Source organism: Sciurus carolinensis, chromosome 8 (assembly GCF_902686445.1).
Source record: "Sciurus carolinensis chromosome 8, mSciCar1.2, whole genome shotgun sequence".
NCBI lineage: Eukaryota > Metazoa > Chordata > Mammalia > Rodentia > Sciuridae > Sciurus > Sciurus carolinensis.
The window spans coordinates 96773232-96800767 of NC_062220.1; the positions used below are offsets into that span (position 1 = coordinate 96773232).

General features: G+C 36.5%; 1 protein-coding gene across 6 annotated transcripts in view; it reads right to left on the bottom strand.

The window, feature by feature from the left end:
• Amph (amphiphysin) overlaps positions 1 to 27536 on the bottom strand; it is a 215049-nt gene that overhangs the window by 20732 nt on the left and 166781 nt on the right. Inside the window, exons 12-17 of one of the 6 annotated variants that reach the window (XM_047562434.1) lie at positions 22737 to 22853; positions 18495 to 18518; positions 16533 to 16556; positions 13725 to 13757; positions 11131 to 11187; positions 5824 to 5949 (exon numbers count right to left, since the gene is read on the bottom strand). In XM_047562434.1, the coding sequence (XP_047418390.1) occupies positions 5824 to 5949; positions 11131 to 11187; positions 13725 to 13757; positions 16533 to 16556; positions 18495 to 18518; positions 22737 to 22853 (381 nt within the window). The remainder of the gene's footprint in view (positions 1 to 5823; positions 5950 to 11130; positions 11188 to 13724; positions 13758 to 16532; positions 16557 to 18494; positions 18519 to 22736; positions 22854 to 27536) is intronic. The other 5 variants (XM_047562435.1, XM_047562438.1, XM_047562436.1 and 2 more) reach the window with 5 other exon arrangements.

Here is a 27536-nt window from a genome sequence, read left to right on the forward strand (position 1 = left end):
TCACATATCCAATAGCAATGACTCCTTATTCTGGAGATGGAATAAATAACAAATCCAGGCCAATCTGCTCTGAGACCTGTCAAGTTGGCCACCATCCCATTACCTTCATTTTATTCTTGGCTACCTTCATCTCTTCCTAGAAAAGATCAAGGCCCAGCTACTTGAAATTGGATGTACCTGAAGGTCATCTGCCTTTTGTTCTCCTTCTAAAACCACCCTGAAGGAGGACACAGCTGAGGGGGTGTCCCAGTTCTCTGACTACTCACAGGGCCCTAGAAAACAAGGCAGGGAAATCCCATACCAAAGAACTTAGAGTGAAGGACTCAGGAAGAGGCGGAGTCCTCTTAGGAAAGACAAAGAATGTTGATGGGACACAGATTCTTTAGGGACCAAGAGGAAATCTGTGCTGCAGGAGACAGAGATATATGGTCCCTTATGATTTGTGAAAAGAAGCAAAACTGGGGGGTTGTCATCCTCCCCAGGCTGCTATCTCCTTCCGCAGCATGTGTTTTGCCTGCTTTTGTTTATTTGCTTCTCATCAACTTTTCGAGAAGATGAGCATGATGATATCATCAAAATGTAATTGATTGAGGAACTTGATGTGCCAGATGCTAAAACTAATGAGACATATTATTTCTAAGCCCTCACAGGAAAATTTTAAGTTTTCTAACTTAATTGCAAATAACAATTATTACTAACTCCATTTTACATCAGAGACAATTGGGATTTAGATGCCACAAAGATACTGTGAAGCAGAAAGAGAAAATTAACACTGCTTTTGAGGACAAGTGCCTTTCTTTTCCTAAATAGAAAAACCACAGTATCTGCATGGAAACAAAAACAAAAACAAAAGCAAAAAGAAAGAAAAGAGGGAGAGAAAGAGAGAAAATAAACACATGTTTTCATTTAAAGGGACCAAACTGTAGAACTTTTCAAGACTCCTAAATGACAGTGTTAACCAAACAGCAAATCAATGAGCCAGAATTTGCTTGGCGTAAAACACACACCATGCTCTGTGCTGCTGGGCAGTGTGAAAGAAGACAGAAATAGAGCCACCTGTTTGGCCTGAGGGATGCTGAAAAAGCAATTAGCTGCTAATGGGAATATAATCAAACTCAGAAAATAACCATTCCTGTAATTCTTTTCTGAGAAAGGTAAAACACTATATCTATCTCCAAGACTCTCATTTAAAAAGAAAAAAGACATACATGCACACACACATGTGTATATCATGAAATTTTAATTTAAAGTACGCATACTTTAATTTGAGCACTTAAGAGTTTAGAGTTGGGAGATTATTCTGTCAACAAAGGGCAGACAGTAAATCAAGCTCCCTGGCTTGTTCTAATCTTTGGTATCTTTTCTGACACACTGGGATATCAGATATTGAGGCACAGTGGAAAATCCAGCTCTCATGCTTACTGTGCAACATGGAGGAAACTCAAATACTGTTCCCCATTTACATAACTGCTACAGGATTCCCTGAGCTCTGTGTAAAGTCAGTCTGTGGAAACCATGATGCAGGAGTCATGTCTACTTCCTGCATCACCATGTCCCCCAGGGCTAGAACAGAGCCTGATAAATACGAAGATTCAAATATCCCTCTCAACTGAGAGAGAAATAATTACAGACATTCTATTCTAGCAGACAGACATATTCTTAGCAATGGAGTTCAGAGAATACACTCTGGCAACTCTTATGTACATTCTTATTGGAATATTGGTCTTGATGAGTCAGTTAACTTAAGTTTGTTAAAATTTTTAAAAAACAAACCACAACAAAACCGAATTTAGTTACTTAAATAAATGGGTCAATAATGTTTCATCATCTCCAGGATTCTCCAACAATTATAAAAACACCTTTACTTCAATCTTTACATGTTAAGTTATGCTAACCTTAAATTTAATTACAGCACATTATTTATTTTAAAATAATAGGCAAAAAAGGGCAATAGTCCTCTTCACATCAGCTGACAGGAATTTAGAGAAAAACAGAAGGGGCCTCTCTTTAAGAAAATGCAATTAAATTTTTATTTTCTGGAAAGAAATTACATATATGGTAAATGGTTAACTATGACTAAATCATACATTGTGCATTGATTCTATATTCATATTTATCTGATTTTTAAATGAATTCTCTGATGTACATACTGAAACAAATACTGAAATCCATTGTTTCCTGAAGTTTGTTTTCATTATTCACATAACATAGAAACATCTAGAAAAAGCAGAGTATTGATTTTAAAAGGTATCCTGTAGACATATTGGTAAAATTTGATTTTCCAGGAAAAGAACTAAAGATAATATGTGGGAAATAAAACAACAAACAGAAATGTAATAATTAAACTCTTCTTGAAAATCTCATATTTCTTTGGGAACAACTACTAAAAATTCTTGTTTTATAAATTACACTTGATTTTTTTTTTATCTTTTCTTTTCTTTCTTTTCTTTTCTTTTTTTTTAACAAAACCACCACAAACTTCACCTCAAACGAAATACATTCGTGTCAAAACCTGAACTAATAACTGTGTGGTGACATTTCAGCAGCAAAAAGGATTACCTCCAAAGGTCACATCAACCCAGTCCTGATGGATGACAACCACAGTTGCCTATTAATTAGTGCTAGGGACACAGTGTAGGTTTTTATGTTTTCACGACTAAATACCACATATCTAACAACAAAAGAGGTCCTTTTTTAGAAAAAAGTAACCCAAATAAATTAGATTATTATGACCAGAAGAAAACAGATATAAATCTACTCTCTAAAACGACAATATACTCTATGTGGTGCAATTTTCCTAAGTAGAAGGGAAGAAGAGATTCATTCAAGTCCATTTAGGAAACACCCAAGGCAGGCACTTTAGGTGAGTGTAACACTATTACTATTATATTTTAGTCCATATAGAGAAATGAACTTGTTGGGTTTTTTTCCTCTTTGGAAAAGGTAGATCACACTATGAGCTCTGCATCTATTGTTCTTACTCCACCTGTGGGTCTCAGGACAGACTGAATCCTTCAAAAGACACTCAAAATTGCCTTATATTTCACAAGAAATTGACATTTTGATTGTCTGAAGTTTACTTATTAGGCAGAAAAATATTGTTAGAATGAAAAATTCACCCAAATATCTCCTTACCCAACATTAGGGCACTTGGTGTTAGTAATGGTTATGCTTGTGTCACAGTTGACTAAATATTTTTTAAATCACCCTTAGTTAAAAAGATTTTAAGTCATATGTAGGTTGAGAATCCCTAGTCAGAAAATCCAAAATGTGAAATACTCCAAAATTCAAAATATTTTGGGATGTGATTTAGGGCCAGAAATAAAAAAAACTGCACATTTGACCTAATGGAAGGACCACTAAATATATTATATATAATTACATTTAGTTTATAGGTCTAAGAAATTTATGAAACATAAATGAATTTCTTGTTTAGACTTGGGAACCAACTGTGATATATTTCATTATGTATGTCCAAGTATTCTAAAAATTTTTTTAAAAATCTGAAATTCAAAATACTTCAGGTCTCAAGCATTTCAGATAAGGGATACTTAATCTGTATAGGTACTACTTAGTAGGTATTTGGTAATTGGTAGCTATGTATATTATTCATTGGAAAACCACTGGACTTGGATTTTATTAAAAAATAATTACTTATAGAACTTTAAAATGAGGATGAGTGCGAGGTGGTAGGTGATCACGGCAATCCAAGAGGGGATCAGAGAGAATCAACGTAGGTGCCTGTAGGTTAGCTCATCTATTAACATCTCCCACTTACTGCACATCAAATGCTGTCCTGGCTCAAAGCCATGGGCATTACAGCATTAGGCCTTACACTGAAGAGCCTGGGGCATGAGGTTCAGTGTAGTTCAAAAGCACTGGTGAAGATGAAGACTGTGCTGCCACTCAAAATAGGAATTTGATGAGAACTTAGAGAATCAACACAATTTCTTTCAACTCCTTAATGGTATCTGTTATTGTTTGGATATATGGTATCTCCCAGAAATTCATGTGTTAAAGACAATGCAAGAAGGTTCAGAAGTGAAATGATTAGATTATGAGAGTTGAAACTGAATCAGTAGATTAATCCATGACATGAATAACTGGGTGGTAACTATAGTCAGGTAGGAGGACATGGCTAGAGGAGACAGGCCATGGGGGACATGCCTTTAGGGGTAATATTTTGTCCCTGGTGATCAGAGCTCTCATCATCCTTCCTTATTGCCATGTCCTCATCTGCTTTTCTCCACCATGCCTTTCAGCCATGACTTTGAGCCTCATCTTGGGCTAGAGCTATGGAGTTGTTCATCTATTGACTGGGACCTCTGAAACTGAGCTCAAATAAATTTTCCTCTTCTAATTGTTCTTGTCAGGTCTTGTGGTCTCTGCAATCACAAAGATGACTAAAACAGTATCTTTATAACTCCCTGTCACTGGGCACATTCATTTTAAAAATCTTCCGTCTCCTCAATAGCAGTCATCAAAAAGACAAATGTATTTTACCTTTCCCTGCTTAATTGTAAAGCTAAGGTGAGTAGACAGTTCTTGTGATTTGGTATCACATGGAAATGACATATCTGCACTGAACTGTTGAGATCACCAGTGAATCTGGTTGTCAGTCACAGGTAAGAAGAAAAACTCTGGACATAGCACTCCCCCATCTGAAGTTCATGCAAGCCATGAATGCTTCTAGGAACAACTCAACCCAGATGAACACACTTCTTGTTTTCCCTACAAGACTAAATACAACTCTATATCTTTAAGTAGAATTACGATAATTTTCTTGAGTCATTGTTAGTATTTCCAATCACTATCTATCCCTATTATTTATTTCTCTACTTTATTAATAAACTGTTGATTGGACAAATGACCTACCCTTTTCCCAGTTACCTAAGGCAGTAACATGAAATATAACTTCCTTCTTTCTAGGCATCTAATCTAGGCAGTGCTATTTTTGGTAATAGATTAATTGGTTTTCTTATTTCTGCATATTCTGAGAAGGCTGTAATAAATAGCACCCTGATTGACATTATTGAAAGACATTTTACCGCCTTTCATAAATACATAGTTTTCACTCAACCCTGACATTTTCAACTTTATATTTTCATAGGTGCTACCTTATCTCATGAACTTGGGGCATATTAGAGCTCATCCCAGTTTGCAGTGAGAATTTTTTTTTACAGCAGCATGGATCAGGGTAAAAGCAGGTGACCAAGCAGACAGATGGATCTCTATCCTAGCACTAAGTATATCCTCAAGGTCCATTATCCTAAGGTCCAGCACAGACTTGATTTTCCACAACTCCTGGATGTACACACAGAAATCCTAACAGATTTACCAATTTGGAATGTGGAATTTCAGTCCCTCCCTGGGCCTTCACCAACCTACAAAACTAATATATGCAGTCAGTATGATGTCACAATCCTCAAAGTTATTACCATTATTCTTATCACATGCAAGTTGGTCCCTACTTAAGAACATGTCTCCAGCCATCATAGGTGGGCAGGTCCTATGATTTCCCATGAAAGGGAGAGTTTCAAAAGAGAATCAAGGTGCCCTTCTTAAAGAGTTGTGCCTGTGGCAACACTGCAGTTTTCTCCAGAACATAATATCAGATCAGCTCTCTGGGTATCTTCCTTTTTTTTTTAATAAAATGAAAGGGAATGTAGTACCACTGTCAAAGTAACCGAAGGCCACTTGAACCTGGGGAGGCATGACAGACAGGAAGCTTGTTTGGCATGGATGGGAAGCGATACACAGGGTCAGGAGATGAGCAAGGGATGGCAGCAAGGTGGATGGACGGGAAAGGAAGGTGGCTCTCACCACTGCCTCCTCCACAGGCTCCTCAGCCCTAGTTTCCAGTCCAAGGTCCAGCCCAACAGCAGGTGCAGCAGCAGCAGGAGGCTCCTTTGCTTTTGGCTCTGAGGGTAGAGCCTGTTCAGATTCAGCCTTGGATTGTTTGTTTGAGGTTTAGAGGAAAAAGAGTCAACAGGTGAATAGGTAACATTATAGAATACTACACATATAAAGATTTTTTTGTCATCCTATAGGATATCTATAGATATCTCTATATAGCTATAGATAGATCGTTTCATTAAATTTGTGCTGGAAACAACAAAAATTCCTCCCATTTGGTATAACGGATCTTTACAGAACTGAATCTTGTTAAGTTTCTCTGTTATCATCAAGAACTACACACACTTCATCAAAGTCAGGCAAACACCTATGATTTTGGCTACTCATTTCTTTATGACAGCTATAGAAGTTCTTAAAATGGTACTTCCTGCTATTGAGAAGAGAAAGAGAGGGAGAGACCCTAGGAGGACCCACATTTGCCCACTGAAAGGAGCAAGAAGAAATTTCAGGGCACACAGTTCTAGAATCTTTTAATCCTGTTAACATGTATTGTACCAAAAAAACCGAGGGGTCATCCCCATATTTAGATTAAAATACATTCATTTGATCCTGTAGGTCACTATGAAGTTAGGGTGCCACCTCCAAAGCTAGGACAGCAGGCCCAGTCATGTGGCTGCTTGAAGAACAACTATAAATATTTTGTTGTCCTGTTGTAAGTTTCTAAATAGTCCCTTCTTCCCCTTCTCTCTCCAACAAAATCCTTCACAATCAATTTAATTCATACAGTAAACTAATTTTTCAAAGAACCACAAAGTAGTACATCCCATGGTATCAATTAGACCCTTTTAATTATGTGGTCAAGGTGAGGTCTTTTCAGTCCCATGGAACCTCTATACATATGCATCATCTTAATCCTTATTGTATACCACATTGGATCTCTGGCATCTCTTAACAAGACCTTTTAAAATTTTTTAAATTTGTTTTAATTAGGTATACACGACAGTAGAATGCACTTTGATACATTGTACATAATGGAGTATAATTTCTCATTCTTCTGGTTGTACATGATGTAGAATCCCACCGGTTGTACGGGTTATATATGTACATAGGGTAATAATGTCTGATTCATTCTGCTACTTCCTACCCCCATGTTCTGTTCCCTCCCTTCACTACTCTCTACCTAAACTAAAGTATCTCTATTCTTCCCTAGCCATCCCTCTTATTGTGAATTAGCATCAGCATATCAGAGAAAACATTGACCTTTGTTTTCTTGGGATTGGTTTATTTTGCTTAGCATGATATTCTCCAGCTCCATCCATTTACCTGCAAATGCCATAATTTTATTTTTTTAAAGGCCAAGTAATGCTCCATCATATATATGTACCATACTTTCTTATCATCTGTTAAAGGGCACCTAGGTTGGTTCCATACTTTAGCTATTGCGAGTTGAGTGGCTATGAACATTGATGTGGCTGTGTCACTGTAGTATGCTGATTTTAAGTCCTTTGGGTATGAACCAAGAGGTGGGAGAGCTGGGTAAAATGGTGGTTCCATTCCAAGATTTCTGAGGAATCTCCATACTGCTTTCCATAATGGTTGCACCAATTTGCATTCCTACCAGCAATGTATGAGTGTACCTTTTTCCCCACATCCTCACCAACATTTATTGGTGTTTGTATTCTTGATAATTGCCATTCTGACTGGAGTGAGATGAAATCTTAGAGTAGTTTTGATTTGCATTCTCTAATTGCTAAAGATGTTGAACATTTAGCTCAAGACCTTTTCAGTTTTAAAATTAGCACTACAAAATAACAACAGGCCATTAAAAATTCCACAGCTAATGCACATCACCATAACCACTGCAAATATTCTCTTTGTCATTAATAAAATAAGCATATTTATCCAGCATGATCATTTCACTAAATGAATGGCCACTAGAGGGCTCGCTAAGATTTTTTTTTTTTTTCCCATCAGAACTTTTCCATTTAAACTGAAAAAAAATTTAAAATTATGTTCCCAGAATAGTAAGAAGTCTCCAATTAACAATTTGGAGGAATCAGTTAAGTCCTACGAGACTCTTACAGTAAGCAACCAAAAGCTACATCTATTTCTCCTGTACATTCACATAAGTCAGTGCATATGACAAGTTTCATGGAGAAGTTACAGGAAAAGTTATGTTAAGATTATAGAAAATAAATAACAATTGCCTAGTGCTGGATAAATATACAAATTAGTTTTCTTATGCCCTCCACCAAACCATTCATTGTGATGCAGGCTTTGATCACATAGCTGATCTTTTCAAAGGTCTATAAAATTAAAGGACACATTGGTAGACAAGTGTGCAGAGATTTGATATTTTTATAGGCTTTTATAACCTTTAAGAGGTGGTCTGACACAATTTTTAAAAAAGAATGAGATAAAATTCACTCTTATATGATCTCAGGAATTCTTTATGGGAAAAGACTTCACTTTTATTGTTCAAAAAGAATTATCCTCATAATGGAACAAATTTTCATAGCAGATGCTGTAAGTGCTCAGGATATGATCTTTCCACCTGGGAAGTCAAGGTGATTTGCCTCGAGAGCATGGTATCAAATGACCTACACAATGGAGGACAAGAAGGACAATTCGACAAAGCATGAAGAATTCCTTAAGCAGGTGAGTCCATGCTGAGAAGGAAGTCTGAAGCCAGATACGGAGCCAAGAGAAGTTTCAAAGCATGAGTCACATAAATGTATCATTCTATTTTAAAGAAATGCAGGGATAACTTAAAATGCAAAACAATGTTGGCATCAGAGTCTGGGTTTCTAGAAGCCTGAGGAAATCCTGAAGCTTTATGTTAAGCAAGAATAACTAGGGTTATTTTATAAATGAGTCTAATTGCATTTGCTTGCTGAAATTGAAGGATGTAATGGCCATGCAAAGGATATAAGCCTAGTTGTGTCCTTTTAAGTCACAACAATTCCACAATATTATAATACCACACCAAATATTATAATATGACATTGCAACTTAAATTCAAGGGGGATACATATAACTCACTGAATGATGGGTAAGGATGAAGCATGCTTGTACATAAAATTTGATTCTCAAACTTAGAAATAGAAGTCTCTTCTATTTCTTTTAAGGTAGCATAAAATCTATAAATACTCTGTCAGGATAGAGAGAAAAATTAATGTAAATTGTAAGCAACATCTTGCGGAAAGATCTAAATAGTCCCTGCCCCAGCCATTTTCTGTTTTTCCTGTAGGTTATCTCCTTTGACAGATGTTGCTAATGACTTGACATCATGGCAAGCCTATCTGGGAGTGCTGTTAATGATTTCCTATTAGCTGGAGTAGTAATCACTATATATTCAGAGAAGAGTTAGACCATTTTGATGTATTGGTGGCAGTAGAATGCTACAGTTGTTTTGCTCTAGGAATCAAAAATGGAATTCTTCCTTTAGAATAAAATGGATGGTATAGCCTTAGAGCCCATGTTCTGGAGTCCACTGTGATAGGATGAAAACCAGATCAATACAGAGGTACAGGAGATGGTTTAGAAGAATGAATTAAGAGTCTATTCACAATTCATTATGGTACTTGCCTTCTAGTCCTGCTTCTCAGATCGTGGGAGAGCTACATTAGAAAGAACTGCAAAGGACCGTGAGGGCAACTATGGGCCCTGAGCAAGGTTTTCAGATTCAAAAGGGTTTCACCTTATACTTAAGGGATGATCTGTGGGGCCTTAAGATGCAGGCTGGGAGATGTATAGCTGAGTACTAGGTTTCAACCCCACCTTGCTCAGAACAGTCAATGAAACAAATGCTGGGGAATTTTTTCTGCTCCTGACAAGATCCAGTATAATCACAATGTACTGAGAAACACAGGTTCATTGTGATTTCATAGTTCCTTACAACATGAGGAATGTTAGCAGCACCTGCATTGCTGGGAATGACAAGCTAAGTTCCACAAGGGAAAGAAGAGGCATGATGTCTGCTGAAGCGAAGACATATGGAGAAGGGCAGGCATGGAAGCACCTACAACTAGCAGAGGAGCAGAGGAAGATGTCTGAAGAAATTTAAAAGTCATTGGATTCTGGGCCTGGATCTTTTTCATCAAAGTAATAGGTGTCACTTTAATTATGACCAATTGTCTTTGCTTTTATACCAGGATTTCTTCATTTTTCTTTAACATTTTACAATTGATAATTTAAAATCTCATCCTCCAACTCTATGACCCAGGCTAAGAATCATCAATGAACATGAAGAATGAGTCTCTTGGGTTCCAAAACTGATACCATATAATTCCCTTTGAAAGGATTCAAATATTTATTTGCAAACCACAGAGATTTAACTTAGTTGTGGCACAAAAAAAAAGTATGGCAATATATTAACAAGGTAGTAGAGATGTACTTTTTTTGTAAAAATATCATATGAACCTTTAAGTCAAACTTCCCAGAACAGAATTCCCATCTTAAAATTGAAATAGTCTAAAAAGAAAAAAATTCATTCTACTTAAACCCAATTCCAAGTTTCCAAAGAGAAAGGTGGAAGCTTGGATAATCATGCACTACTCACTTGGGAAAACCATGGTGTTGCAAATAACCCTCATAAACTAACCCTCGCAGAGCCAAATTCCTCTGTAATGTAGCAGTGTCAAGCTCACAAGTTACATATCTCAAGGTCACTTCATTCAGCTTTCTGGTAAGATACTGCTGATAAGGCTTCCCACGGTAACTGCAATACCAGTCTTAGACAAGTATCTCATCTAATGCCAAGTCTAACTCTTTCTGCCTCCTGCTCATTCCCTTAGATTTCTCTGCTCTTATTTGTTATTGAATTAGGAACCACAACTCTACTATACATTCTTTCTTTCTATAACTCACAAGATGAAGGGATGAAATGAGCAAGTTGCTTCCATGCTCAAGAAAAACATAAGGGTCTATTTTGAAGCATAAATTCTTGAAACAAATTCATGTTCAATCCTGTAGCTTAAGTTCCAGTTACATGGAAAGATACATGTCCTTCATGAATTCACTGCTCTCCACTGAGGCCCATAACTAGGAGACTTTGGTTTTTGCTGGGAACACTGTGACTTTTATAAATAGGAGTAACTAACTCAGAATCACAGTAAAATTTTACAGATGTTTTCTCTCCTGATTTCTAGAAAAGAGGGATCTGCAGAAATCACATTCTAGATATTCAAACTCTAGACAAACCAGAATGATCAACTTACATTAGCATTACCACATTTGGTAACTTCCCAAAGACACAGACCCATGTCAACTTACCAAACTGCAAATCATACTCTGATCTGTCTGTATTGCAAATAATGAAGTGTCCTGAGGCTGAAAATGGGCAGAAAACAATTTTTCAAAAGCTATTTAAATTATCTATCATCAAATGTGTCAATAAATGCCTTTAAAGTTTTAAAGGTTTCCTTTTAAATCACTGAAACAAAAATGAAAAGGAAAGGTTAACAGGAGTGATTCTAAATATAAATCTTGGTTAGCAGAACATTGTGAGTCATAAAAGCAAAGGGCACTGGCTTCAGGGACATCTTTCTTTCACAGATGCTCTTCTGGATGTTGACACCAAATTAGAAGTTAGTGGCTTTACGCCTGAAATTAAACTTTCAAACTGTTTTAAATGATGGCAATGAACTTTCACTATATCACTTAGCTGAAAAGGTTCTTTATGTGTTATAAATTAAAACCTTTATAAAAGATGTTCATTGATCTCAGAACTCAAACTGGAGGAAATTATAAGGAATAGTGGTCTCCAATAGAAGGCTCATCTCCCATTGCACTGTAGCCAAGATCTGTACCTTCTGGATGGGAGACCAAAGACTCTTTCCCAGACATTCTGACTGCCTCAAGGGAAAGATATGCCTGAAGAATCTGATTTCAGGGGCTCTCCAAGAGAAAAGAGGAGCCAGTGACTTTGGGGTAAAGATGGTGGATTGAACATGTGCAATTACCCCTACAGAATCTAAACTAAAAACAATAAAGGGACTTTTTAAAGGTATAAACCCACAAAGATGAGAAGAATGGGAAGAAAGAAAACTAACAAAATTTGAAATTGGAAAGCCATTGAATAAGCACTAAATAACATGGTGGATCCAAATGATTTGTGTCAAAAGATGATGACAGAAATGTCACAAATCAACCCAATTCATTGCTCCCAACGGGTCAAGGATTAGAACTGTAGATAACCAAGAGAAATAGGAGGCAGGGGATTGCTCAAGACAGGGGAACTGGTTGAAATTCTATCAAAAAGTGACTTAAGAGCTAGGGCTGTAGTTTGGTGGTACAGTGGTTACCTAGCACATGTGAGGCACTGGGTTTGGTCCTCAGCACCACATAAAAATAAATAAATAAAATAAAGGTATTGTGTCCATCTACAACTAAAAAGAATCTTTTTTTAAAGTGACTAAATCTCATCTGGGTGTGGTGTGCACATCTGTAATCCCAGCGAGGTGAGGCAGGAGGAGCGTGAGTTCAAAGCCAGCCTCAGCAAAAGCAAGGTGCTAAGCAACTCAGTGAGACCCTGTTTCTAAATCAAATACAAAATAGGGCTGGGGATGTGGCTCAGTGGTCAAGTGCCCCTGAGTTCAATCCTTGGTATCAAAAAAAAAAAAAAAAGTGACTGAATCTCAAAATACTTTCACCTACTCTGAAAACAAAACATGGGCCTTCCTAACCAGTAAAAGACTTTTTACTGAGACTGAAATAGTGGGGTTCTGGGCTAAGGGACACAGGGGCATATTAGAAAATTAGAAAGAATAAGTGAGCATTTATATAATAAGTATTTAGTACATGTGCCGTTCTCTCTCTACCTGCCCCATCTTCTTGTTCACTTCTGAAACAGTATAGCCCAGTTTACACTTCTCAAAACAGGAGACCACAGGAGTCTTCCCTAAGGAGTCTGACCAGCTCAAAAAAAAAATCCTAAAAAATCTGACATAATGAGCTCCTCAACAGAAAATATGAACTGGAAAATCCTACAACAATGCCCAGAGTCAATGAGGCCTATCTACCTGTACAAGTTTCTAGTCAGTTGTTTTATCATCCCCCTTTACATATGAGTATTGAGTCAAGATTCCAGAGATCTGAGAAAAGCCTAAAATATAAAAAGGAAAAACTAAATTTAAAAAACACAAGTGGAAAAAACAAAGAATTTGGAAGAAAAAACAAGTTACAAAATTGATTATTAATACCCTCAGAAATAAAATGGGAGATGTGGCATTCAAGACACAAGAAGAGGATGCTGTTGAAAAATGAATATGCAGGAACAAAAAGAGCCCTTGGAAAATGAAAAACTTATAGGATGAAAGATCTATAGGAAGAGGCAGAAAGCAGAGAAAATGGAGAAATGGAAATGAGAAGGAAAAAATAATTGGACTAGCTTAGGAAGATATCTTACAAAAAAGAGAAGCATTATAGAATGAGAGAAAAAGAAAAGCAAAAGAGAAATTGATCAGTGAAAACAATAATTTTAGAATTCCCCTAAACCAAAAGATGTAAATTTTTGGATTAAATGGGCCTGAATTCCAGTGACCTCTCAGATCAAGATAAATTCTAATTACTAATAGAGAAATCAGCAGAAAGTAGAAGTCCAGATTATAACTAAAAACATGAATAACAGCTGGAAGAAGTCATGGAGCATTTAGTGTGCACTGAGTTGCTGGGCCCTGTATGCAAATCTCATCATAATGATCCTACAGTGTTGCTAATTATTCTGTCTCCATTACACCATTTGTAAATAGTGGTGTCAAATTTTGTACTGACACTCTTCATGATATTCAACCAGTGGAATAAGATTCACATTGAGAAAACTGGCAGCATCTCAACAGATAGATCTTTCTAGAAAATGGATTCCTTACCTGGGCAAATCCATTAAATGAACCACCAGAAACCTAAACAGAAATGGAAATCAGAGTGTGTTATTGTTTTTTTTTCCATCACTTTGATCAGATTAGTAAATATTCATTAGACAAATTGGAGAGCAATAACTACCACACATTTTAAAATAATACAAAAGTTTGCTGTGCATGAAAGTGCTTAGGAAATGTAAAAAGACCATGCTGTATTATTTTAAATAGGCTGACAAAAAATGAAAGATTAATTTTACAATTATTGCTGGTATGTGGCTCGGTGCTAAGGAAAACCTACTTTCTTAATAATAAGGAGATGATTGACAAAGAAGAGCCATGAGGGGTTAAATAGCTCTCTTTTTAGGACATACATAAATTCTGGAAGCAGTTTTTTAATCATTTCTGTAATCCATCATTTTAATGAACAGTGACTATGAGATACTAGTTTCAGTGGACCTGGATAGAAAGATTTCCTGTGTTCTTATTGGAGTAGAACCACTTCAGAAATAGTAAGTAAATTTGTGCTGCTTGTGACTTAGCACATTTTTTAGTGCTAAGTAAAAATGAAAGTAGAGAGAATGAACTCAAAGAATGATATGGTACAATAAGATTCTCATTAATTCCCAGTAGTTATTTTCTTTTATGGATTTTTTTTTTTTTTTGGTCAACCTATTTGTGTTTGGTTTGCACAGATTCAAGAGGTACATGACAATCTGTCAAGGAGATCAATCAGACCTCCAAGAAGATAGTGATGGATAATGAAGTAGGTAAGAGACATTAGGAAAAACAGAACCTACAGAAGTCTTTGGCTAGTCTATGCTACATACTGGGGTAAGTACCTCGTCTTTATCAGCCTCTATTTCTTGGTACAACAATCCATATCTCTGGTTAGCAATTTCATCTTCAGATAAATCTGAGTTGTTGATGTCATTGTCTCGGGAACCATCAAAACTCTCTGTGCTAGTGTTCCAAGAGGTTCCCAGAACCAAAGTTCTGGCTATCTCCTGACTTTGTTTGGAGCAGCTAGCAATGGCTTGTTCCCCACTTACATCTGCTAGTAAGCTGACCTCTGGTCCATTTTTGTTCTCAACCATTTTTAAATGTTCCCAGTTATTATGTATGTCTCCTGTATCTCTAATAGGCCTGGGGTTATTAGAATCCAGCCAATTGGTAAATCCACTTGCTTGGTTATCTGGTATACCAGAGAATTCTGATATAACCATATTATTTACCAATGAATTTAAGGTTGGCTGCCAGACTTGACCTTGATCTCTGTTTGCTATTCTTGGCAAATTAATTGAACAACCAAAGGTCTCAGTTTCTGTACTTTCAAACCCTTCTATCAATGAATCTTTTCCCTTAGATGAATACTGATCTCTTTTGTTTGCATCAGTTTCCAGGGAATAAATAAGGCTCATTGTAGACTGAACTGACACTTCTGTTGATAAATCAACATCCTGACTGCTATCCCTGTCATAACCAGGAGTATTTAACATATTCTCACACTGAATTTCTTTAATATCTGCCCTGCCCTGTGCTGGGTAATGTATCATTGCATGGTTGGAAGGGTATATTAAATTTTTCTTTATGTCTTTTCTAGCTAAATCCCATCCCTCTGGACCAGCATCTTCAATATTAGATACAGAGCTGGTCTGGAGAGGCAGAGTCAAGTTATCTGCATGATAGGCAGATTTGGCTCCAGAACCTTCTATATTTTCACAATTATTGATTATTACTTGAAACCCTTCTTGTGGCCCTTGATCTCTGTTGCCAAATTCATCTTCCATATCTGCTCCTTCCATGTCATTTTCTAATAGGTCAGTTTTCTCAAAGTCATTTTCATAGTTTTTTACACTTTCCTTACAACTCACTCTTAGATCTTTTCTAGTGTCCATTTCACTAATTTTGAAGGCTTCCTGGTCCTGCTCTGCTATTGTTTTGGGACAATCTATTGTTCTGTTTTCTGTACTTTCAAGTACTTTCTCTTCAAGTTCCTCTGTACCATTTACTGCCTTGATATCAACAGTTCCAGTGTCTACCTGTTGACATGTCTCCACACCTGCCCAAACAGAATCTTCTATCTTCTGTTTCTCTTTGTCTTCATCTGACTTTTTAACATCTTCATCACCTTCTTTGAGCAGACCAGCTATTTCCATGGCTGGCATCTCTGAGTCAAGTAATTCACATGGCTGTTCCATCTCCATAGAAGCAGCAATGGCAACTCCAGCCCTGGGCACAGGCTTTGGGGACAGCAGTTCATTTCCACCTGAAGGGACTGGCCCCAGGATATGCTCACCCTGTTTGGCTACAGTGGACCAGTCAGCAGAAGAAAGTGTTATGGTGGATAATCTCATGTCTTGCTCTGCTTCAGAGAGACATGTAAAGTCTTCTTGAAACATACTTGGGGTAATTTTCTGGCTGACACTGTCTGTACTAGCATCAGGGCCCCAAGTAAATGCACCTATATCATTTTGACATCTTTGAATTTCTTCGGCCAACCCACTGTCTGGAGTTTCCTCCATGATCAGGTTACACAGGGAAAGACTTTTTGAAGAGTCAGTCTTTAAAGTATGCAGAAAAGCAAAGAAAAAGAAAACAAGATGAAATAGACCATGGTAAGATTTGATGAGAAACACAAAGCTCTTCAGTAGGGTAGCACCAGTTAAACAAAACTAGAAAATGTTTAAATCAATTGGCTTAAGTTTAAATCTATGACTAGCAATGCCTTGGGGGGAAAAAGTTCATTCTAAAATTCACCTTGTATATAAAGAATACTAAATATTTTTAGATTCCAGAATTCTCTGGATATTTACCTACCGGTTGTACCAAATCTGTGCTTGTCTGCATGCATTAAAAAAGAAGAAAAAGAATAATATAAGGGGAAAAATTCACTGGTAAATTAAAATCTCATGCTATTCAGAGACTATATTCTGATGAAGGCTATTGCTTTTACTGGTTTGGGATTTAATTTTACAACTGGTTTTGCAATAGGAAAAATTTTTGCACTTAAGTTGTATAAGACTGCTATGGAAAAGGTATAATTGAAACAAAGTCTCTGTGATTTTCTAGCATTGGCAAAGATGTTTTAGGGCTGGTGCATGACTTCCGCTTTAGCAGACTCTGAAATGCAAAGTTTCAAATAAACAAGCAAGTCTGAGAACACTAGAATAAGATCAAGCACTAGAGGTCAAGAAATTATACAGTATCATATACTCTGACACAGCATCAGAATAACATCTTCCCCAAACTCATCCTTCACTTGATTCTGCTTTTGAGGTAGGTCTATGGATGGAGAATGATCTGATATTAACCACTGTGACTCCCTCAAGGATTCTGCTGATGTTCCTCAACCTAGAAGTCATTTTCTGCACACAAGGAAAAATCCCTGGGATGTTGAGAGGATTAAGAACTATGAGCAACTATGTTCAGAAAGCTATCATTGTGCATTCTTACCATTCCTAGCAAATTTGTCCTATGAAATAGTCAGAAGTTCTTTTTATATAATATCTTCCGCATCACCCTACCCCTCAGGGAAGAAAAATGTTTTGCAGCTCCAACTAAAGGTGTGAAATATGGGAATAAAAAAATAATGACTTTGCATTGGCCCCTTAATCTCCAAGAAAATTAATATAGAGTTGAGGCTAGAATTCAAACACCCTGAATATCAATCCATCCATCACTTTTTGTGAAAACACAAGTAAAACCAACTCACTACAAAAGGTATAACTTAGTCATAGGTGGTTTCAACCTTTGAACTAATAACTTTAGCTCTTCTCTTGAGAGCTTTCCCTGAGGTTCTAAAGATTCTAAAGAATGCAGTATAAACCCACTGCTCCAGAAAGGAAGAGGATGGTCATCATTTTCTTTGAAGGAGAAAAAAGTAGCAACGTCATTTCAGAAGAAGAAGAAGAAAACCTAGAACTCAAGTTGGGTTCTTACGACCACACAACCAGAGTTTTTCTGAGACAAAGGCCCTTCCCTAAGAGATGACAGGCTTGATACAGGTACCAATGCTCTCCCAATTTCACAGTACTAACGCAGCACCACAAAACTCTGTTATGATCTCTTTCCCAACTCAAAATTCTGAAAACATTCATCTTTGAACATCAGATTAATAGAGTAAACACTAACAGAAATAATATCTACTTTTTATTGATACAAATCACCCAAAGGACTAAACACTCTACAAATATTATATTATTTAATTCCCTCACAAACTTCTCAGGTAGGTATCATTATCATTATCCTTTTATTACAGATGAGGAAACCAGAGGCTTGAAGAGTTTTAGAAATTGCTCAAAGTCACAAGATTATAAGTATAGAGTCTAGACTCAAATCCAGAGTTATCTGGATCCTAAAGTTCAAAATGTTATTAACCAAGCTTCATGGAATATAATAATGAAAGAAAGAAAGTTTTCCTATCACCTTGCATCTTCCCATCTATACTTGGCCTATATTCTATTTAAAATCAACCATGTGTGTGCCTGCCTTTCACTATAACAGCTCCTCTGGCCACCAATGTCCACAGGAGAAGCAAAGGGACACAAAACCATTCTTGACATCTAGTGGTCCAGCAGTTGGGACCACTGGAACACTTTTCTCTACTAGGATCTCTGGGTTCTAGATATACACAGAACTTTCAGGGATTAAATATTATTGTAGAGGAATATATCATCAATAAATATAAGGATCTTCTTTCCATCACAAGTGAAATAAAATGTAATAAAGTTCCAAATTTTACAGGTCAAGATACATTAAAAGAGTTCTTAAAGGCCTTACCGTCCATAAATCCCAAGGTAATGTCTGAAAGCAAACAAAGATACTATTAGTATATAAATGCTAAGCATGTGAAAAAAGTACATAAGTTGAGATAAATAGAGAGGTGATCAAAGTTCTTGAAATTGTGCACATTTTTTAAACATTTGGTAAAGCACTATTCATAGAACTTCTTTGATAATGAAATTGTTCCATATCTGTGCTATCCAATATGTTATCCACTAGTCACATGTGACTCGGGCACTCAAAATGTGCCTGTGTACCATAACCAAACTTGAAATTTTATATAATTTTACTTAAGTTTAACTCATCACATGTGGCTAGTAGATATGATATTGGATAACACAATTCTAATCAATCTGTCTTTTGTTATATAAGTAGAAAACTATACCTGAAGTATGATGAATAGGGTTACTTTAACACACACACACAAACACACACACACACACACACACACACACACACACACACACCATTACAAAAAAAAAGGTGTCTAGGTAGTGGAGATTATCACATCACTGAAAATAGAGATCCTAATTATTCCTCCCTCTATCACATTGAATAGGATATATTATGATCATTTTGATGGTACATAAATCCCAGGAAAGCAGATCTTAAATGTGCTGAATTAGATAACACACAGCTCAAATAATTGGCAATTATGCAAATTACCAGGGTGCCCACTAGGACATTGGAATGAATTACACTTACTTGTGAGATTTTAATTATAAAGTTTATTGATCCTGAGGATGAATCCAGATGGTTTACATGACTTCCACTGTGGGTGGGGGTACTAAGGAAGATCTTTCTTTCTTATTTCCTTTGTGATTGCAAATCATTGCTAAAGTCCCATTATTTCATGCCTGTGTTTTTGAGGCAAGATTCATGTTCACCCACTTGTTTTAAATTACTAAATGTGAACAGAAAACTAGAGAGCCTGGCACTCCCACTTTAACGCATGATAGTTTCCAGAGGAGATTACAAATATCTCATTTGGATTCAGTACAATCGAGAATGAGTCCTGTGATTCTACCTGATTCCCCCCACACCACGCACATAACACACTTGATCTGGGCTCATTTTAACTACACTGAGTGCCTGCCCTTTATCTCTATCCAGCTTCACTGGTCTTTGCCTGAGAACTTTCTCACAGAAAAAGAGACAGCAGAAGAGAATTGCTCCCTTCAAAGGCATACTTTTTTTGTAACTGAACTCCTTCTTCATCTAAAACACATTTTCTGATTATACAGAGGGTTTCTGCTTCCTTGCTTCATAGCTCCTTAAGAAATATAGAGCATAAAAGCTAGTAAACATCTCTGCATAATGCAGACAGCACCAGTATCTTCTACAAAGGAAGGCAGCAATAGGAAACACCATGCTTATCATTCCTCAGGATCATGAAAGGATGTCTTAGCTCACATGGACACTGCAGAGATCACAAGATGAGGTGTTCTGCTAGCAGCATGAACATCAGCTGAAAACACAAGGTCAGCAACATGTAAAGCAGATAATGTTGAGTTAAAGGGAAGGGAGGCCAGCAGACTCTTGTCGTTTGCTTTCTGTCACTCAGCCTAAACATTGCTTCTTAGGGAAAGACAAGAGATGTGATTGGAGCTGGACAAATGGACTACTCTGCAGTGAGGTGACTCATTTGCAGCCACCAGGAGACCAGTGAAGTTTATTACCAGGCCCAAGGAAAGAATCCAGGGACACACAGAGTTTGTTCTTACACAATGTGTTTCCTTTAGAACAAAGACTTGAACATATAGTCAAAGTGGGGTTTTTGTTTATTTGTTTTATTCTAAGAGAATCCTTTAAGCAGTGGGTAGTGCTATACATCTGTAGTCCCAGAACTTGGGAGGCTGAGGGAGGAGGACCACTTGAGCCCAGGAGGTCTCGGCCAGCCTGGGCAACATAGTGGGATCCTCTCAAAACAACAAACAAAAAAATCTGCCTTAATCCATGCAAAGCTCCATGATTTTATGAGTTAATTATGAGTTGATATAAAAGATGTTTCTCTCTTGATGTAAGTTATCAGACAGAAATGCTATGGAATCTTGCCCACTATTCAAGAAATCCACTTCATGAATTTGCTTCTGCCATGAAAATAAGGAATTATGCAGTAAGGCAAAGGAAGCCCCAAGAATTCTGCTGTCTGACTCTGGTGGTAAAGCTTTGAGAAGGAAGTACACTTGATTACCCGGACATTCATTTTCTACTTTTCTTGGCCACCAAGCAGAACCCTCAAACTTTCTAAGGTCTACTACTTCAACATTACCCAAAAGGGATTTTAGAGACCATTCCAATAAATGTTAAGAAAAGTTTGATTAAAACAGTTCTACAGGCAAACAAATAAGGGAAACTCTAAGTAAAACAAATAATTGTATGTGTGTTGGTGTGTGCGTTTATAACTAAATGACTTCTAAGGGCCCTTAATATTCTAATGCATGTTGTAAATTTCCTACAAGAGAGTTTCAGCTTCCTAAAACTTTTATGGAAGAAATCCATTATTTTGCAAGAAATCTTTAAGGTTAGTGTCTGGTCTAGTTAATTCGTTACCTATTATCATATTAGACTTTTATTATTCTTATTTTACAACAGGGAATCCTTTAGACACCCAATCATGTTCTAGAACAAAGCATGGGTTAGAGAGAAGCCTTATTTATCCAGGTCCATATTGAACAATTTGTTCCCTGGCGGTTTACTGTAAAGTATCAATAAGGCTTCGTGACCAGTAAATTGAGCTAGATCTCAATTACTAAGTTAATTTTCATGATACACCTCCATTTATTAATATATTCTTCCATTAATTAATATATTCTACCATCTTTGGAACTGCCTAAATTCAAATGTGCGGCCCCAGTAATATCTGAAGTATTGATATAAGGGTTGGGAGCATAGCTCAGAGATACAGCACGTGTTGAACATGCAGGAGACCCTGGGTTTCATCCTCAGCATCAAAAACAAACAAAACAAAGAGATTCACCAAGTTTTGAGTCAGTATCCTTCCACTAAAATAGACAACTGTAAACCAGCCATATTCCAGAGGAATCATATGTAGGTAATCAAAGCACCAGCTATCAGTATCTCTGACAGAGAATCTTTTTACAATAACTATTGGAATTGAGAGTGAAGAAATGATGAGCAAGAATGCATCTGGGTAAGAAGACCAGCTCAAAATCAAACCATAATCAGGATCATAAAAGGGTGAGTTCTGCAAGGTGGAAGAGCAACTCAGCACTATTAAGTCCAGAACTGTAACTTTTCTGTTGGGGCATAATCTCATGGTTATTCCAAACATGTTAACTTGCAAAGTATGAGGAAGAAGAGAAAAAAGGAAGAAAGTAAGTCAAAAGGAGAGTTTTATTTAGGGAAATTATAAAACATTATCATCTAAGCCTGGACACTTTTGAGAGCAAATGTAATTAACAGTGCTAATTACTCTGTGAGAAATGATTCCTGGGCAACAGGAATGTAAGATTATGCCAGCTCTGTGGAAAGAGAAAACTAATGGTAGGGGGAGGTTTAGAACAATTGATGTTGAGGGCCGAAGATGTAGCTTAGTGGTACAGCACCTACCTAGCTTGTGCAAGGCCCTAGGTTCAATCCCCAGCACCAAATAAATAAATATAATAAGTGATATTGATAAGGTCCTCTTTCTATCTTCCCTTCCTATCAGGAAATATATTTTGACTGTTATGGTTTAGATATGGTGTCCCCCAAAAGCACACATGTGACATAATGCAAGAAGGTTTGGAGGAGAAATGATTGGGTTATAGTTTTAATCCAATCAGCGAATTAACCCCTAATGGGATTAACTGAGTGGTAACTGGAGGCAGTTGGGGTGTGGCTGGAGGAAGTGGTTCATTGGGGGCATGACTATGTGGTATATATTTTGTACCTGGAGAGTGGAGGTCTCTCTCTCTGCTTCCTGATCACCATGTGAGACACTTCCCTCTGCCACACTCTTCCTCCATGATGTTCAGCCTCACCCTGAGCCCTAAGGACTGGCATCTGTTGTCTATGGATTGGGACCTTTAAAACTGTGAGCCCCTAAATGAACTTTTACTTCCCTAAAATTGTTCTGGTCAGATCTTTTAGTTGCAGGAGCTAAAAAGCTGACTAAAACATTGACCAAAGATGATAGTCAATTTGAAAGAGATAGCTATCATTGGTCATTATTAAGCTTATGGAAGCTTATCATAAGGAAATATTATCTTCAAGCATCCTCAGATCACTTGATACCTGAGACATGGGTGAGTGGGTCACTCCAGCAGAACCCGCAGATGCTACCTCAGGCTTGAAAGGGTCAAAGTCCAGATCCAGCAAAGTCTCCTCCTTCTTCACCTCAGGAACTTCATTCTGTTAAAACCAAGCAAATCATGCATCAGCTTAATCTGATGTGACTTCATGATATATTGCATGGAGATATCCTCTAAGGTAAATATTCATCTCCCCTGAGCATGCCAGTTTAGCATTTTGTGGCTCATCCATGCACTTCCAGATTCACTCATATGGTGAGAGAGGAAATAACTAACTCTGTCTCTGTCTAATCCATATCACCCTGGGACATGTTTCAGGCTCCAGTTCCTGTCCTTTGTCCAGCTCAAAGTCCAGCCAACAAAGAATGTCTTTCAGAGGTATCCTAATGCTTCTCAGATGCAAGGATCTCCTTCACTGTTAGCTCAGAGAACTCAGGTCAAACAGTTAAAGATGAAGAAAGAAATAAAATAGGTCAAGACTTGTATGCTATTATAGGTACCCACTGCTGTGATGTTCCAGGTGAAACCAGGGAAGGGACCAATATGTACTGCTGACCCCATCTCACCTGCCTCATCTCCTCAGAGCACCCTACCCCTTAATTTAGTTTTCATATGATACATTCTTCATGCATTCCATTGTTTGCATATGAGAGGGAAAGTAAGAGAGAAAAGAGAGAGAGCTCTGTGGGAGACAGCCATGTTCCCCAACATTCACTGCAAAATGATCCCCTCAATAACACTCTTGATTAGAACAGAAGTAAGCCAAATAAGACACAGAATGAAAGTCCTTCTGTGATAATAACAAAAACTATAATACTAAGCAATAACATTTACATTTGTTCATTTACTTGTGGAATCATCATGTAGGCAAACAACACGAGCTTGAAATGCATCTAACCCAGGCTCAGGTTATATGGTAAAGGGTAGAAATGAAGTCTAGTCTCCATAAACTATACCACATCGAAGAGAACTGGGGTTAGTGTCACACAAATTCAAATTACATGCTTTTCATATGTGATGTTTCATTTTTGATCATTTAACATCTGGAAATTAACAGTTTGCACCATTGGGTAAATTATTAAATAAAAACAGAAATGTTTGGTGCAAGATATTCAAAGAACAGGAGTTATTTCTCTTATTATTGGTCCTGAGCATAAACTTTTCAAAACCTAAAAATGCATAAAAAGCTGGGAAAAGGTGAAATGGATGATAATTTTGTTAGAATATCCACACTCACTGTAAAAGGACAGATGTTTACATATCACGTTATTAGCCTTTTCTATTTTGTAGCATAATTGCTCCTCATATACTTTTAAAAGTTTCATAGGGACAATGCTCTCTGAGAACCTTTCTTTCTTTAATAATTATAATCACAAAATCAATCCTATTGCCCTGTATTCAAAATCTGTATGTATTTTGTTTTTCACCAATTTTTGTATTGATAAAAGTTATGTATTTTAACTTACACTTAGAATGTGCAAGGCACAATTCTAAGAACTTGATGTATATGAACATTACCCATGTTAATGAACGTTGATGCACTCTAATGATGACAATATTATTGCCTTTAAAATGGTGACTTTATGATATACTCCAAACTGCACTTTATCTGCATTGTCTAATATAATTCCTACACAGTCAAGAGGGAGATGGTATCATTTCCCCCATTTGGAGGAATCAGAACAAGTTGAAGAGGCCATCTATTGCCCTAGTCCCCCAGCTGCAATGCAGCAGTCGCAGGACCGCATCAAGTTTCCAATGATTCTAGTGTCTTCTGAGTTCCTGCTGGTCTCACATCTCTCAATCAGGAACCCCAAGGATCTGCAGAGGAAAGTTCTGCAAGTTAGCCATACAAATTTATGACACACAAATATGCCCTTTATTCCCTCATGAGCCTGGAGAATACCCTTATGGAAGAATGAATGTGAATTTAGAGATCAAGGATGAAAAGAGGACTATACTATAGTGGGCTATTCTCAGACTTTGACTGAGATAATCTGTGCTTATATCCAATTTTGTAACTTGCTAGGTTGCAACAGATGAATGGATAAAGAACATGTGGTATACATACATAATGGAATATTACTCAGTCTTAAAAAATGGGTGGAGCTGAAGAATATCATTCTAAGCAAAATAAGCCAATCCCAAGAAAACAAAGGCCAAATGTTTTCTCTGGGATGTGCAGATGCTAATTCACAATAAAGGAGGGGGAGCTAGGGAATTATAGAGGTACTTTGGATGATACAGAGGGGAGTGAAGGGAGGGGAGGGAGTATGGGGGTTGAAAGAATAATAGAAAGAATTGGACATTAATACCCTATGTGCATATATGACTATACAACTGGTGTGATCCTACATCATGTACAAGCAGAAGAATAAGAAGTTATACTCCATCTGTGTGTAATATGTCAGAATGCATTCTACTACCTTATATAAATAATTAGAACAAATAAAAATAGAAAATAAATAAAAAGAAAATGTATTTTACGAAACAAAAATGAAATGAATACTTTTCCAGATGCACAGCAGAAAGAATCAATCATCATTAGACAACTAATGTGAAAGGACATCTCTCAGGTTGATAATGATAGCAGATGGAAATACAAATCTATAGATGGGATGAAAAACAGAAATGATAACGACATAGGTAAGTATATATAATATTTTTTACAGTTTGTGTGTCTTTAAAAGATTATTGAGTGTTTAAAGAAAAATATTAACAAAGCAATGTGAAATTTATAAAATAGGTAACAGTAAAAACCATGACAATAGCACAGAAATAACAAGCAGAGAAACAGAAGTATACCACTGTGAGAGTCTTCTGTTTGTATTATACCTGAAATGGTGTAACATCATTTGAAGGTACACTGTGATAGTTAGGATACACACTGTAAGCCCTAAAGCAACACTTAACAACACAACAAGTTATGGATAATAAACAAAGAAAATAATAAAAATGTCCAAAGAAGTCCCCCAAAATGAAAAAAAGAAGTAGAAAGATTAAATGAACAGAGGAAACAACAGAAAAAAAATCAAGATTTGAACCTCACCATATGAAAAATCACATTGAATGAAAAATAGTCTAAACAATACAATCAACAGGAAGAGATTATCGTACTGGATTAAAAATAAATAGATCCAATTAAATATTCTCTAAAAGGAACTAACTTCAAATGCAGAACCATAAATAGGCTCAAAGCAAAAGGATGGTAAAAGACATACATTTGTAAGTAGTTACATTAACATCAAAGTAAATTTAAAGTTAAAGAATATTACCATGGATAAATAAAGGCATTTCCTAAAATAAAAATCAGTCAATTCCTAGATACTTATGAAAGAGTTTCAAAATATTCAAAGCAAAAACCAAAAGAGTTACAAAGACAAATAGAAAAGCACATAATTAAATACCCTTCTTTCAATAATTGAAAGAATAAGCAGAGAGAAAAATCAAGGTTAAAAAAGAATTTAGACAATACTATGACCAAACTTGACCTAAATTGTACTTTTAAAATCCTCTACCCAACAACAGAATAATATACTTTCTTTTCAAGTGCACGTGGAAATGAAACATGATAGGCAATCGTGTGGAACACAAAAGAGTTCTTAAAAATTTTTAAAGCATTCAAGGTATACAAAGTATGTTCTCTGACACCAGTGTAATTAAATTACAAGTAAGTAACAGAATGATCTCTGGAAAATCCAAATATTTGGACCACCCAAAATTATCTCTAAAACATCCACAAATAATAAACTTTTAAATAACTAATGAATCAAAGAAGTCTAAAGTGGGAAACAGAAAATATTTTTAATTTGATAAAAATGGAAATGATATATCAAAATTTGTGGGATGCTGCTAAAGTAGAACCTAGGGAAAATTTTGCTGAACTAAGTCTCTATTTATGAAGACCAAAAAAAGCTTTCAAATTAGTAGCCCCAACTTCTACCTCACAAACTAAGGGAAAAACAAACAACAACAACAACAACAACAACAAAAGTTAAAATGGGGAGAAATCATACAGATCAGAGTGGAAATCAGTGAAATAAGAAAAGAGTGAAAGTAAGAGAGAAAATGTTAATAAACCTGAAAGCTAGTTCCTTGAGAAGACCAATGAAATTAATAATTCTTTGGCAATAAAATTATTAGCCAGACTGATCAGGGGGAAAAAAAGAGGGAAGACACAAATTGTCAGTTTCAGGAATGAGAAAAGGGGCATCATCCTATATATTATAGATATTTAAAAGAATAAGAAAATATTATGAACTACTTTATTCCAAATACATTTGATATCATAGATGAAATGGACAAGTTTCATGAAAAATACAAACTACCAAAGCTCACTCAAAAAACAGATCCTCTGAATTGCTCTGTATGTATTCAAGGAATTGAATTTATAGTTTAAGAAATATATTCAAAAAAAATAAACAATAACAAAAAATAAACAGGCCCAGATGGATTCCTTGGCAAATTCTACAATATATATATATCTCCCAATTTATTCTGAGGTAAGCATTACTTGGTATTAAAATCAGAAAAAAAGATATTATTGAAGAAAAATAATAAAATACTATAGACTAACATTCCTCGTGAACAGATATAAAAATCCTCGACAAAGCTTTGACAGGCTGTGTACACACACACACACACACACACACACACACACACACACACATTCTCCCTGTCTACCCCCACATATATTTATGATAGTGCCTTATGATCATTAAAGGTTTACTTGAGGAATACATGATTTGAAAATCAATCAGTGTAATTCACCATATTAACAAAC